Source organism: Bombina bombina, chromosome 4 (assembly GCF_027579735.1).
Source record: "Bombina bombina isolate aBomBom1 chromosome 4, aBomBom1.pri, whole genome shotgun sequence".
NCBI classification, from domain to species: domain Eukaryota; kingdom Metazoa; phylum Chordata; class Amphibia; order Anura; family Bombinatoridae; genus Bombina; species Bombina bombina.
This window is the reverse complement of record NC_069502.1, coordinates 476,517,752-476,534,477: the sequence shown is the minus strand read 5'-3', so window position 1 is coordinate 476,534,477 and position 16,726 is coordinate 476,517,752. Positions and strand designations below refer to the sequence as shown.

At 34.8% G+C, this 16,726-nt stretch overlaps 1 protein-coding gene across 1 annotated transcript in view; it reads left to right on the top strand.

Annotated features, from left to right (window-relative positions):
- Positions 1-16,726, top strand: part of CSMD1 (CUB and Sushi multiple domains 1) — a 3,127,153-nt gene that overhangs the window by 459,007 nt on the left and 2,651,420 nt on the right. Inside the window, 1 exon segment of the mRNA XM_053711946.1 lies at positions 4,525-4,637. Within this exon segment, the coding sequence (XP_053567921.1) occupies positions 4,525-4,637 (113 nt within the window).

Sequence of the window (16,726 nt, the reverse complement as noted above, 5' to 3'; positions counted from 1 at the left end):
AAAATTCTGACTACTTTTGCTAGTTAACAAATTCCTAGCAGGTACGCTCGCCACTATTCTGGCGAGGTGTACCTATTTTCAATCTGCCACCCTGGAGGCAGCGGATGCCATAGGAATCAATGGGAGTCTGAAAGCAGCGAAAGCTCATGTTCACTGCTGCCTGATATCCCATTGATTTCTATGGGAGAATAAAAGTTATGTTTACACCTAACACCCAAACATGTACCCCGAGTCTAAACACCCCTAATCTGCCACCCCCTACACCACCACCACCACCTACATTATACTTATTAACATTATACTTATTAACACCGCTGCAACATACATTATACTTATCAACCTCTATTCTGCCGTCCTGACACTGCCGACACCTACATTATACTTATTAACCCCTATTCTGCCGTCCTGACACCGCCGTCACCTAAATAAAAGTTATTAACCCCTAATCTGCAGCTCCCGTCACCGCCGCCACCTACATAAAGTTATTAACCCCTGGCCTCCCACATCACTACCACTTACTAAACCTATTAACCCCTAAACCGCCAGCCCCCCACATCGCCATAAACTAAATTAAACTATTAACCAATAAACCTAACAACCCGCTAACTTTACATTAAATTTTAATTCATCCCTATCTAATAATAAATTTAAACTTACCTTTAGATTTAAATTAAATTATATTAAACTAATAATTAATCTACCCTAACTGTTATACTAAAATTACATTAAACTACAAATTAAATTAACTATATTATATATTTAAACACCTAACCCTACTCAAATAATTTAAATCTACACTAAAAAATACTAATTTACAAAAAACTAACAACTAAAAAATAACAAACACTAAGTTACAAAAAAATAAACACTGTTACACAAAATAAAAAAGAAATTATAAAAGATTTAAACTAATTACACCTAATCTAAGGGCCCTATGAAATTAAAAATGTCCCCCCAAAATAAAAAAACTCTAGCCTACAATAAACTACAAATAGCCCTTAAAAGGGCCTTTTGCGGGGCATTGCCCTAAAGAAATTAGCTCTTTTACCTGTAAATAAAAAATGCAAATACCCCCCAACAGTAAAACCCACCACCCACACAACCAACCCCCAAATATACCCTAACTAAAAAACCTAAGCTCCCCATGGCCCTGAAAAGGGCATTTGTATGGGCATTGCCCTTAAAAGGGCATTTAGCTCTATTGCAGCCCAAACCCTAATCTAAAAATAAAACCCACCCAATACACCCTTAAAATATCCTAACACTAACTCCTGAAGATTCACTTACAGGTTTGAAGATCCGACATCCATCCTCAACAAAGCGGCAGAAGTCCTCATCGAAGCCGGCAGAAGTCTTCATCCAAGCCCGCAGAAGTCTTCACCAAGACGGCATCTTCTATCTTCATCCATCCAGCGCGGAGCGGCTCCATCTTCCAGACATCCGACGTGGAGCATCCTCTTCTTACAACGTCTTCTTCCCGAATGAAGGTTCCTTTAAATGACGTCATCAAAGATGGCATCCCTTAGATTCTGATTGGCTGATAGAATTCTATCAGCCAATCGGAATTAAGGTTGAATTTTTCCCTTCATTGTTGCCATCCAATCAGCCAATAGGATAGAGCTTGCATTCTATTGGCTGATTGGATCAGCCAATAGGAATAAAGCTCAATCCTATTGGCTGATCGCAACAACCAATAGGATTTTTTCAGTCTTAATTCTGATTGGCTGATAGAATTCTATCAGCCAATCGGAATCTAAGGGACGCCATCTTGGATGATAGCATTTAAAGGAAACTTCATTTGGGAAGAAGACGTCGTAAGAAGAGGATGCTCCACGTCGGATGTCTGGAAGATGGAGCTGCTCCGCGCTGGATGGATGAAAGATAGAAGATGCCGGCTGGTCGTGAAGACTTCTGCCGGGAGAGCTTGGAATGAAGATTTCAGCGCTTTGGATGAAGACTTCTGCCAGCTTCTTGAAGGATGGATGTGTAACTTCAAAACTGTAAGGGAATTTTTCAGGGGGTTAGTGTTAGGATTTTGTTAAGGGTGTACTTTGGGTAGAGGTTTATATTCTTAGATTAAGGTCTGCACACTATAGCTAAATGCCCTTTTAAGGGCAATGCCCATCCAAATGCCCTTTTGGGGATCTTAGTTTTTTTTAGTTAGGGTTTTTATTTGGGGGGTTTGGTTGTGTGGGTAGTGGGTTTTTACTGTTGGGGGGTATTTTGTATTTTTATTTACAGGTAAAAGAGCTGATTTCTTTGGGGCAATGCCCACCACAAAAGGCCCTTTTAAGGCTCTTTTCATAGGGCCCCTTAGATTAGGTGTAATTAGTTTAGATCGTTAATATCTTTTTTTGTTTTGTGTAACTTAGTGTTTATTTTTTTGTAACTTAGTTGTTGAGTTTTTTTGTAACTTAGTAATTTTTTAGTGTAGATTTAAATTATTTGAGTAGGGTTAGGTATTTAAATATATAATATAGTTAATTTAGTTTAATGTAATTTTAGGTCTAATAGGGTAGATTAATTATTAGTTTAATATAGTTAATGTAATTTTTGTTATAACAGGGTAGAATTAATTATTAGATCTAATATAGTTTAATTTAAATCTAAAGGTAAGTTTAAATTTATTATAAGATAGGATGAGTTAATATTTAATATAAAGTTAGAGGGGTGTTTAGGTTTAGGGGTTAATAGGTTAATTTAGTTTATGGCGATGTGGGGGGCTGACGGTTTAGGGTTAATAACTGTATTTATTTGTGGTGGGCTCGTGAACGGCAGGGGATAGGGTTAATAACATAATGTAGGTAGTGGCAGATTAGAGGGTTAATAACATAATGTACGTGGCGGAGATGTAGGGGCGGAAGATTAGGGATTAATAACATAATGTAGGGGGTGGAAGATTAGGGGTTAATAGCATAATGTAGGTGGCGGTGGGCTCTCCGGGAGCGGCGGAATAGGGGTTAATCAAGTTTATCTAGAGTTGCTAGGTGGGCTCCAGGAGAGGCGGGATAGGGGTTAATAATCTTGATTTAGTTGTGGTCTGGGAGCGGCGGGGGAGATAGCGGTTAAACAGTTTAGGATAGTGGCGGGTGTTTAGAGACAGTATAAAAATAAAGCTGTGAAAAAAGCCGAATAGCAGCGAGATCGATGACTGTATAGTTAACAGTCTGTCTGCTACATCGCCCCGTACTTGGGACACAGCTTTTGACAGACTTTTTTGTTAAATATAGAGAACGTATTCAGGTGTGTAGCGGCGATGTCAGGCGGTGAGCGTATTTAGGTGCCATCGATTGCAAGTAAGTTGACGGCTTGATAAGTATACCTCCAATAATGTATGCAATAGCAATTTGTATTTAGATAATTTATAATAATGAAGTAAATTATATCTTTGTTCATGTTTAATGACAGAAATGTACATTTCCCCTGCAATGTTTCCAGTACTAAAAGATAAATATGGTTAAAGAGACATAACACTAAATATTGAAATGCACTCGAGTTAATTTAACGTTGATATATAAACATATTGCAATAATACTGCAATGTAACTAGCACAAAAAAATTCAGTAGAAGCTCTCACTGTTTCAGTAATAACTTTTAATGTGTATTGTTGCAAATCATACCTAGATATGCTCTGTGCACATGAATTCAAACTCAATTTGCTTCACAGCTGATATAAAAGCCACCACTGCCTGTGTGAGTAGGTTTAAAGCTATCACTGAAACAGTAATAACATTTACTAAAGCATGTTTTACTTTTTACCAATAAAAGTGTATTGCAAAAATGCTTCTGTTCAAAACAGAAATCACTCATATGTTATATCTTGCTCATATGTTATGTCTCTTTACAGGTATCCACTAGGTTTATCAAACAAAAAAAGCTCTTTCAAAGTGTTTTGAAATACACAGTGTTCTGTAAATATTAGATGTCAATGAAAGAAAACAATACTAGAATTAAAGTATCCCCTCCAAATGAATTATTTTGTGGTCAATGGAAAACCTTACCCTAAAAGAATCTAAATATTATATTACTGCTTTTACTCTATTTAAACTTGTCATAAAGTTTTCATGTCTAAGGAAAAAAAAATCTCAATGTCTTTATCCTTGCCTATCGTTATTGGTAAATTTCATGAAATACAAAGCTGTAGCATTTACTGACAAATTTCTAAAGCGTCTACACAAAAAAAACATCTGATAAAGTATAATTTTACATATTTTGAAGTCACATATGCTGGTCCACTTTGTCAATAATATATATATATATCAAAGTCTTTAGATGATGGTTTGTTTTATTTTTCTTCACATATTTTCTCAACAGGCAATATTGTAAAAAAGAAAAAAACAAATCAAATATTGGGATGTTTATCCGCCAATGTGTCCTGATTCGAATCTATTACTTATAAAATACAACTTTAGTATATACATATTGAATTATTTATTTTCTTTGATAAAACGTACTTTGCCATGTGTGTTTAATGTTCGGACAACAGCATTTTAATTATCTTTACACTTGTTTCATATTTTGCAGACTGTCTGGATTTCAACTACCGTCATCTATAGTAAGCACTGGGTCTATTCTAACATTATGGTTCACAACAGACTTTGCTGTAAGTGCGCAGGGATTTAAGGCTGTATATGAAGGTAAGTTTTCCATTGATATTTAGGATGATGATGATCTATAAAATCAAATACTAAAAAAATATGAAAAAAAACCTGGTAGTCTTTACTTTTATTTTTCTTGTCTAAAGTGACTGATTGACTATTATTTTTTAACAAAGAATTTGTTTATTAATTTATGATTGTTTTGTAGATCAATTGCATGTCATATGATACCCACTGAAACAACTGCTATAATTACATGAATATTGTTTTCATATTAGTTAATCACAGCCCAAAATATATTATTACTTTTTTATCTATAATTTATATATATATAAAAAAAGTAAAATCTCCTAGAAATAAACCTTAAAGGATAGCAAGTTTATTTTATTTCTGATCAACCAATCAATCAACACACAGAGGGCATATACTCGCAGGTGAGGCATGCTACATAAGTACAAGCAGCGCAGTGTTGGTCTTTTAGAAGCTCCCCAGATAGCTCACATTCGATCATTCGGTAATAACTACACAGGAAACCAATAGATTCTATGTACAATTTTATGGAGTCTTCATATAACTTTTCCAAGAAGAAACAGCAGACAATAACTCACACTATAATTTTAAAACCCCCTCTAATGCAATATTAGGGTATTTTATTAAAATGTTTAAAACCACAAAAAATATACTGCACATGTGTTTCACAACTACTATATGGTATTGTTTCCTCAAGCAGAGTAAAATGTAAGTGAACCATGACACCTTTCATACTCATATAAGTCGCACATATTTTAATTGATTAATTGTTTAAATTGATAAAGTAAATCCGGATATGGAGACTAACAACTCTAAATCCAAAAGGGTTTAAATGAGAATATTGATTTGGCTGCATTTTATTTAATTTATGTTGATGTATTTCTCTGATAGTTTTAATAGCATTTTTATTATATATGCACAAAAATTCTGATGTGAATATTTTATTAGCATCATATGTTTCCACTATATCATAATAAGTGCATGTATGACATTGTTAATCAGTAAAAAGTATCACTAAAGACAGTAGAATATCATATTCAATAAATAAATAACAAAAAGACAATGCAAAAGCACTTGGTTTGAATTTCAAATGAGTAGTAGATTTTTTTTTTTAACAAATGTCAAAGTTAGTTACATTTTCTTTCCTAATGCCTCATGTGACAGCCATCAGCCAATTATAAAATGTATATACGTATATATCCAGTGAATCTTGCACATGCTAAGTAGAAGCTGGTGTCTCAGAAAGTATACATATAAAAAGAATGAGCACATATAGGTAATGGAAGTGAATTGGAAAGTTATTGAAAATTGTATGCTCTATCTGAATCAAGAAAGTTTAATTTTGTCTTGACTGTCCCTTTAACACAATTTTGAGGTTTTGTGTATGTATGTATATATATATATATATACTATATATATATATATATATATATATATATATATTTATATATATTATATATATTCTTAGTAAACAATTTTTAATTATTTACAATGTATAGTACTACTATATTTTTCAGTATCCCACTAGATGGGAGCCATTATTTAATTGTTTGGCCTGCTCTAGCTGTTGTGGAATAACTAGAGCAGTCACTTGCTATTATATCGGTACAAGTGATCACGTGATTAACGTAACATAGTCACATCAGATGACAGAGGTATAGATTACCCTATTTACAATTAAGTCACACTATAAGTGAGTGTGGACCAGTGTTTATGGATGACATAAGTGTAAGTCACGGAGGATGCCGTTGATAGATATTTAGAAATAGCTTTCTCAGAGAATTTATAATCCAGTATTTTAAAAGGAGGTAAACTTTGAAATCTTTTTTCCAATTTGTTAGTGCATCATTAATACAATTAATCAATTAAAAAGAGTTCAACTGATGAGAGTATAAAAGGTGTCATAGTTCACTTACAATGTATTCTGCTTGAGGAAACAATACCATATAGTATTGTGAAATGTGTTTCAGTAAATTTTATGTGATTTTAACAGTTTAATAAAATACCCTCATATTGTACTGGAGAGGGTTTAAACGTCTATGTGAGTTTTTCAGCTGTTTCTTAGAAATGCTATATGAAGACTCCATAAACTGTGACACTGATTCTAAAGTTTTCCAGTGTATTACTACTGGGGGTGAGCTAGCTGGGGATCGATCTCCTAAAAGACCCAAACTGCGCTGGTGTAGGTGCACCTCACTTTTCAGTATTTGCCCTCTAAGTGTGATTTAAGAACTATTAGCAACAGCCTAAAGTGGTGCCTCTGTTTGTTCTGGACCATTTTCTACAAGTGGGACTGAAATTTCTTTGAATCTTTATTTTAATTTCCAGTAGCAGAATATTTATCAAGTTCCATGAAAATGGGTTAATTATAGTGTCAGAAAAATAACATCTCTTGCTGATACTTTAATCAGTTCTGATTAGGCAAAGTTCTAATTAATGACAAAAAAAAATAATAAATTGGAATATTATTCAGTTTTAAGTATATATACCTTTATGCACTTTATTTTTGGGTCACGTCATCTGGAATATGGCAAATTTTCATTCAAATTACATTTGTTTAGCATTCAATATTTATTTATTTTTTGTTGACAAGAGCTTTAAATTGTATTACTTATAAACTGTTTCTTGGATATGCTGTTAGAATAGTTTTTATGTTCTTCTTTGTACTTAAAACTAAAGTGATAGGCAGAGATGTTCTTGCTTTAATTAATGACTTTTCATACTATTATTAAAGGGACACTGAACCCAAATGTTTTCTTTCATGATTCAGATAGAACATGAAATTAAGAAACTTTCTAATTTACTCATATTATAATTTTTTCTTTGTTCTCTTGTTCTCTTTATTTTAAAAGCAGGCATGCAAATATTAGCAGCCAGTCCATTTTAGCATTAGCACCATGGATAGTGCATGCTTATTGGAGGCTGACATTTACCCACCAATAAGCAAGCATAACCCAGGTTCTTAACCAAAAATGGGCCAACTCCTATGCATCACATTCCTCCTTTTTAAATAAAGATAGCAAGAGAATGAAGAAAAATGTATAATAGGAGTAAACTAGAAAGTTGCTTAAAATGTCATGCTCTATCTGAATCATGAAAGAAAGAAAAAATGGGTTTAGTGTCCCTTTAACAATGATCTGAAATGTTTTCTGCAACACATTTCCAATCCAGTGAATACATTTGCAATAATGAATGACTTTATATTTGTAATTGCAAGAAAATAAAGATACACATTAAGCATCTTGGTCAGAAAAAGTTGAATGTTTCAAGTACTAAAAGAACCATTGGTTTGTAAATGTTTCTCACCTTTCATGTGTTAACGTTGATCAATTTTACATTCTGCGGTATATTGAATTGTTTAAAAATTGCTCATTTACCTTTATTTTGTCACAAGAAAAAACAAATATATGGCAAGTAATAAAATGTGCCTGTTGAAACTGCTACCTTTACTGGAAATTTGAAAACTTAAGTATTGGCTGAAGAAAACCCATGCAAACAAGAGACAACTGCAGAAACCAACTTCCCAGCTGCTTGACTAATTACACTGTCTCTTTAAATTAAATTAGTTCACACTTTGTCCAATTGCACATTGGAATATATTGCATTTTAATATGTAGGAAATAAATCTAATATTACCTGTATTAATTATTAATTTAGTGCTCTATCTTCTACAGTTACTCTCCAGTGTTGAGAACCTGTAGGTATCCATATCTAATATTAAAGTATATATTATTGATATTCTAAAAAATGAAAAGTTATTATAGGGTGCTATTTGCAGGTATTTAGAAAAAAAAAATATATATATTATTTTAATTTTTTTCTTCCACAAATTATTTGCATTTCAATTTTTTTTTTCTTAAGTAAAAACCAATGGTGGGGGGTGTTATTGTGGAAATATGGTATATATATATATATATATATATATATATATATATATATATATATATATATATATATATATATATATATATATTATTTCAAGTTATGTGCAATGTTCCATTATGTTATAATTTCCTGGATCCGTTTCTCATGTAGTGCAATGGATTTTGAGCAAAATAATATTTGTCCATTTAAATACATACAGTAAATATCTATTATTATTTAAAGACTTAAAAAAAAATAAACTAACTTATATAAGAGCAGTTTGATATAGATCTGAATTTAAACTTTCATGATTCAGATAGAGCATGCAATTTTAAGCAACTTTCTAATTTACTAATATTGTAATTTTTTCTCATTCTCTTGGTATCGTTATTTGAATGTAAGTTTAGGAGCCGGCCCATTCTTGGTTCAGAAACTGGGTAGTGCTTGCTGATTGGTGGCTGCATCAGAAAGTGCTACCCAGGTTCTGAACCAAAAATGAGCTGGCTCATATGCTTACATGTTTGCTTTTTCAAATAAAGATACCAAGAGAAAAAGAAAAATTGATAATAGGAGTAAATGAGAAAGTTGCTTAAAATTGCATGGTCTATCTGAATCATGAAAGTTTAATTTTGACTAGACTGTCCCTTTAATAAAAAAAAAAAGACTTTATTATTAAACTCATTACACTTAAAATTCCAGCGAGCGTGGACTTATTGCTGTTATTGTGTATATATACATAATGTATGTATAGTGTATGTATTGTGATACAACTGCCCTGCAATATTTAAGTTTTGTAAATTGAATTTATGTTTCCTTAGATTGCATTGTTTATTATATTTTATTACTGGCTTCTATATACAAATGTTTTTTTGTTTTTTTTAACTGCATAGTGTGGTACGGTGTTGAAGACAAATCATAGTACATATTTTGTCAGCAAAATAAATTAGAGCTTCTGTCAGTAAAACGTTTTAAAATCACACATTTACTTTTCACCACAAAAAAAATACATCTGTTGACAAAATAATGATTAGCTGTTTCGATGAAAAATATAGTGCTGGATATGGCACACCGACATAATAGCGGAAATTGAAACTTTTTGAATGTTTGTCAAGGAGAAGAATGAGCATCGTACTGTTCACTGTTGTATAAATACCAAGATCTTGAGATGGAAGCAATTGTGATCATCTATCATGTTCTTGTTGTATTAAGTTACATCCTTTTCTGCTATTGCTGTACCTGCTTGCGATATTGAAAGCTTGAAGAAAGAGTAAGATTAAATAGGAAATTATCAGGTTAACATAACATTGTATGAAGCAATATATCTGTTGAATAGATGGAGCTGACATTTTTTTTTCCAAAGTTGGTGTATGTTGGGTTGAATACAAGAATATTTGAAAGTTCGAAATTTGATTTTGCTGGAGGGAATGGAAAATAAAATGAATGCCTGAATACTTACACTTCTGGCACCCTATTAAGTATTTGTTTCTATATATAGCATTGTTTTCTCTGCAGTGTTTCCATCCCTAAAAAGATTTAGCAGTTCTTTGTTTGTATCCATGCTATAGTGCCAAGAGGAGAAATTCTAATGATAAGTTTATTATGAAACACACACATCGAGCTTGCTTTTCTAATATATTATATGCCTTGCTGATGTTTATGGTGTATTGCAATTGTGTTATTGATTGTACCTCTGCTAGAGGTTTCAATACTGTTATTACTTTTTATTTTGAATAAAATGTTTTTCTCAAATATTATTTGAGATTAGTATGTGGTTTTTTTAATATTGTTTTGTACTCTTATGATCACATGGCTTTAAAGGGGCAGTAAACTTACAAACTAATGTTATATAATTCTGCACATAGTGCAGAATTATATAACATTAGCTTACCTGCAGATTTATACACTAAAGTATTGCAGAATTTTTTTTGTAAAAGCTCCTTTTAACAGAACGCCGCTCCTTGCTCTACTGAGCAGGTCTGGTTTTTCCACAGTGCATCAAGGCAATACTGAATAGTCACAGTGTGCCCGGTTGCACCATTAAAATGAATGTAGCTCGCTCCTGCTACTAGATCAGAGCGGGATCGAGCTATATTCAATTTAATGTTGCGACCGGGCACACTGTGACTAGACAGTGTTGCTGCGATGCTCTGTGGAAAAACCAGACCCGCTCAGAAGAGCAAGGAGCGGCGTTATGGAAAAAAAGGTGCTTTTACATAAAATTTCTACTGCAATATGTTAGTGTATAAATCTGCCGGTAAGCTAATGTGTATATAATTCTCTGCACTATGCTTTTGGAAGTGCTACAATTTTTTATATTACAAACAGTGGCTACAGATTAGCTGACTGTAAGTTTGCCACTCACCTCAATATGTATTTCTAAATTGCATTGTAACCTTATAAAAAATAAAAACCACACACTATTAATAATAATATCTTAGGGGGGCGATTTATGAAGGTGCAAGCGGACATGATACGATGAAGTGTATCATGTCCGCTGCATATCGATAAATGCCGACAGCATACGCTGTCAGCATTTATCATTGCACAAGCAGTTCTTGTGAACTGTTTGTGCAATGCTACCCTCAGGAGGTGTCAATCAGCCGATCATATAGGATCAGGCGGATTGATGTTGGAGGCTAAAAGAGGTGGGACAAAGTTATGTTGCTTTATAACTGCTGTTTCCAGCAAGCATGAAGGCTCGCACGGAAACAGGGGCATCAAACTCCATTAGGAGCTTGATAATTCAGCCCTTAAGTCTTTAAATATATCAGACTCCATTTATGTAGCTGTGGATGCCCATTCACTGTTTATTAAACTATTTACAACCTCAGAGATTGTGGATGTCAAACACTCTGTATAAATGATGGATGATTTACAAAGCTCTGCTGTAATGTGATTGGTTCCGCAAGAGCAGGGGACAGAGATGCACAAGAAAATACTTATGCATGGATAAATCCTGCAGCAAATGTATCATTCGATGCTCTGGTCCTCAGGGAAAGATTCTCTATCTGGGGACCATAGCATTTTTCCATGTTTTAAAAATATATGTTTATTTGTGGCACACCATTTATGTATAGTGTTAGTGTAGATGATTAATAAAAACATATCAAAGAAGGGGGCGGGGGCACTCCTAACTGGCCGCCATATACAGATGTGAAATTCAGAAGCTCTAGGCCCCTTCTATTTGCAGCATACTAATTTATCACTTTCAAACCAGAATTCAGACTTTTTTATCTACAAAGCTGGATAGGGTGAAGCGAAGTCTGAATCTTCTAGGATACGTTTGATGACCGTTGGCACTCTAAGGATCAATCTAACTAGACGCCTACATAGACACGGCGTGGCCTTTTTACCCATCTGCGTCTCCTCCCCCCCCCCCCCGGTCTGCTGGGTGAAGCAGAACCACCTGTCTACTAATAAGAAGGGACATAATATTTTTTTCTCAAAATGGATGAGATATTACTCAAGGAAATCCAAGCCCTTTTCGCAGTGATATCCCAGAAAATTGACAGTAGCTCTACTCGACTGATGGCTACCACGCTAGCTGCCTCCTGTGAACCGCCATGTTCAGATTTGCATATGGCGGCCGCAATTGATCAGGACCGACAACATAGCTGTCTACAGTCTCCTTTCAGTGCGGTGGAAACTAGCCTGCTTGATCCTGCTCCTCGGGAGGTGCTGATCTTAACACAGTGGGAGGTCAGTGCTTTGCACCCGAGAGGCCGTGACTTGGAGGACTTAACTATGTGTATCGCACTGGAGCACGAGTGTAGGTTGGAGGAGATGCAGTTACCTACGTGTGTGGATGCGGCTGCACAGCCGTTACACTATAGGGGTTCTTCATATGCTCTGGAGCAGTCTGGAAACCTAACTTCCCTTATGAGACCCTGGATTGAAGGGACAGAAGTGACTTTCTGCTTTTGCACTTACCTACAGGCCTTATACTCGCCGGCTAAGTCTCGATTGCGAGAGTTCTCTCGACAGCATCCTGTCATCGTATTCATCATCCTGAGCCCCTGTCTTGCCGGATGCAAGAGTAGTGTCTTCCGAAGAGGAATTGGGTGATTTTATTATACTAAAATGCTATTAAGCCTCCAGTGAGAGGTAGATAACTCCTCAAATTAACACTTTACTATAAGACTGGAGGTTTAAGTGTTGCACACACCCTGCTTACGCTGAGGTCAATCTGCCTAGGATCTCTCAATGACAGTAGCATTATATCTGATCTTATGCCTATTTCAATCTATACAGGAGACTTGCCTTATATTGCCTTACAAATGTCCTTTTACCAACAAAGTATGACCAGGTTGATATTCCATTGGGGATTATGGATGCTAGTTTAAGCCATCTAGCATATACTGGCTTCTTAGTAGATTTAAATTGTGAGATAAAAAATGTTGACATAATATAAATAATATATATCTTCATAGCTTTCTTTTCACCAAATCTCCATAATTTGAACTTGCACAAAAGAGCAACCATTGCTTATTCAGCCTGATTAGCGGGTCTCAGTAGCTCATTTATCATGTTACTTGCAGACAGCTTTAGTGTACAAGGCACACGTTAATTAGGGTATATTTATGCCCACAATTGCTGTTAACACATATGGGTCAGTTTGCTAAGTATATTTTAGTGAATACTGCTTACTATACTATTTGTTTTTATTTTTATTTTTTTTATTTTTTTTTATATATATTACTACTTACAGGACTATAAGTTAAAAGTAGGATGCTTCCATTAGAATAGCCTAAGGGAATACTAAGTATGATCCTCAAAGCAGCAAGTAGTAGTGTTTGGTTCTATCCCTCTGCCATAAGACACTTAGGGTTTATTTGTTCATATAAAATGTATAGTTATAGCGCCGTTAGGCTTAGTACTTGCACTGTCAGATTATATATTACCCAAGTCTCCCTATAATTTACCTAGTTTAACCTAAAACTCTCTTGGCTCCAATATAAGGGAAGAGAACAAATGTTTGTTAATCTTGGTACCACATAAGTTTCAGATCTATATGGCACATGATATGTTACTCCATGGCTGCTCCATGTTCCTGTGTTTCAGCAGCTTAGAGACACCGATGTTTGCAGCCTTTTCTCTGCTTCAATAATTATTATACTAACCTTCATGTATGTATAAATTCCAAGTGTTCATGTTTGTTTATATATAGTTCTGCGCAACTGATATCTGCCATGTTATTTACTGTTCTAGCCATCTCACGTATTTCTTTTTGCAACCTCTTTGTAGTTAAACTATGTACTTCTATGATTTTATGCAGTGGGTCTGTTGATACTGAGTGGCCTCTGAGGTTTTATTTGTATTCTGCAAAGTTTTTAAGGGATTCCTTATATGACACGCTTCCTATTGCAGCTGTCTCGCTCTCTTTACTATGACCTGTGAGATGTATGTTCTTATGAAGTTAAGTATCATTACCCTACACTCATATGTAAGATCACCTCCTACTTCATAATCTCATGATATAGTACCTCTAGCCTGCTAACTATATTTTTACACATAGCCACACTAAATTGATAATTTGATATAGTGTTACCGGTAGCCTCTAAGACTACTCCCTCTATATTGGGACATACTTTATTGGCCGATATTTCAAGCCTCTATTATAGAATGGTAATTGAGGAGGCGACTTTGTTTTTTCACTTTCCAGCCTTACAAAGCCAGAGTATGTATGGGAGGCAAAATAACACTGATAGAGTTTGTTGGATAGTGTACTAGGTTTTATGTTTAGAATGATCATAGAGGAACTTTGGAGGTAAATCGATATACTATATTATATCACACTTTACTTATGCATTTATATCTTTTTGGTCCTACCCGCTTCTGTAGATAATGTGGTTAAGGCCCCAGCGTGACTGATATAGCTAACCGTTAGCCTTGTAAATATACTTTAGTTATGCTTATGTATTCACCTCACCTAGTCTATAAGTTAAACACAGGCGAGACATCTAGGAGGTATTATTGGAGGTTTCCATCTGGAAACTTATGGCTTATGCTTGTATCTGTGTATCGGTTACTCCATACTGCTAAGTGGCATCAATGACCTTCCAAAGATTTCAGAACATTCTTGGATATGGCAGATGATAGATGACACTAGACATATGAGACTATTAATAATATGCGAAATCTCACTATTATACATTGTTATTACGCTCGCAGAACAGGCCATACCCTACACTATACATACAGCTCTCTTACATACCCCCATGCAGCACTATGCTGCCAAATTCCATAGGGACCACACTGTCCTCTTATCCTACAGCTAACTTTCTATATACTACCTGAGAGATCCCACCATGTTCCTTACACAAGCTTTATATGTATGGCTCCGCCCCCCCCACCCCTTCCCTCATATACATAGCGGTGCTTACCCGCTGAAATTCCCCCCCCCCCCTTTAATATACACTCATTGTTTCTCTTCTAGAAGCTCCTTGTGAGCTGTCCACCTGACCATCAGATATCCTTAGAACTTCTGGCCCTATTGGCCTAAAAATTGTATTACTAAATGGTCATTCATTATGCTATTTACTGCAAAATCGAGGTTTCATTTGCCTGTCAATATTGCATTTCATAATTGTTGAAATGTTCTGCGTTACTATGTTTGTATCTTTTTATTTATCAAAGGGCATACTATGTTTTATGTTTGTTATGCAAAACCTCAATAAAAAATATATTAAAAAAAAAAAAAACATATAAAGAAGAACATAATAAAAAAAAATCAATTTACAAAAAAAAAAAACTGTATACATTTTAAATATGCTTTCTATTAAATGCAGAAAATAAAACTATAATTTATTGTCCCTTTAATCCCACAACTACGAGTTTAATAAACAAAAAAGTGACTTTCTGCACAACCATCAGAATATTGCCCTTTTAATATCATGTGCCAAGCCACTCAGAATCGATTGCATATAAGTAAACATATATCTGGGGCGCGATCCGATATAGATCATAGTTTGCGGCGCAAGTTTCAGCTCGCAACTCGAGCTATCCCATATATGTCGCCGTCAGATGCTAACGTGCCGTAAGTCTGACAAACCAGCGATGTCCAGAAATCTGCGCAAGTACAAATTTCTGGCGTCGCCAGTGACTTGCGGCACGTTAGAAACTGCCGGCGCCTACAAAACCTGACTAAAGTCTAAATCACCCGCACTGTCTAACACGCCTCCCTAACATAGCCCGACACGTCTAACCCTCTATCCGCTATCCCCCCTCACTATCCTAACCATAAAATATGTATTAACCCCTAAACCGCCACTCGCGGAGCCTGCCGCTACCTAATAAAGTTATTAACCCCTAAACCGCCGCCAGCTATATTAAATCTATAACCCCCTAAAGTGAGCCCCTAACACCGCCGCCATCTACCTTACCTACCCCCTAAAGTGAGCCCCTACCCCGCCGCTATTTTAAAATTATTAACCCCTAATCTAATCCCCCTACCCCGCCGCCATCTATATTAAATTATTTAACCCCTAAAATACTAAACTATCCCTACCACTAAACCTAGGTTTAACCCTACAAATAGCCCTGAAAAGGGCTTTTTGCGTGGCATTGCCCCAAAGTAACAGCTCTTTTGCCAGCCCTTAAAAGGGCTTTTTGCGGGGCATGCCCCAAAGTAACAGCTCTTTTGCCAGCCCTTAAAAGGGCTTTTGGCGGGGCTTTGTCACAAAGTAAACTGCTTTTTTGCCTACAATCTACATCCCCTACACCGCGGCCACCTATAATAAATGTATTAACCCCTAATCTAATCCCCCTACACCGCAGCCAGCTATATTAACTATATTAACCCTAATTATAGTAGGGTTAATATAGTTAATATAGTTATTATATTATATATATATATTAACTATATTAACCCTAATTATATTAGGGTTAATATAGTTAATATCGTTATTATATTATATATATATATATTAAGTATAATAACCCTATCTAACTCTAAAATCCCTAACTAAACTCTTATTAAAATAAATCTAATATTAATATTATTAATTAAAATATTCCTATTTAAATCTAAATAATTACCTATAAAATAAACCTTAAGATAGCTACAATGTAATTAATAATTACATTATAGCTATGTTATGGTTTATATTTATTTTTCAGGTAAATTGTTAATTATTTTAACTAGGTATAATAGCTATTAAATAGTTATGAACTATTTAAGAGCTACCTAGTTAAAATAATTACCCAATTACCTGTAAAATAAATCCTAACCTAAG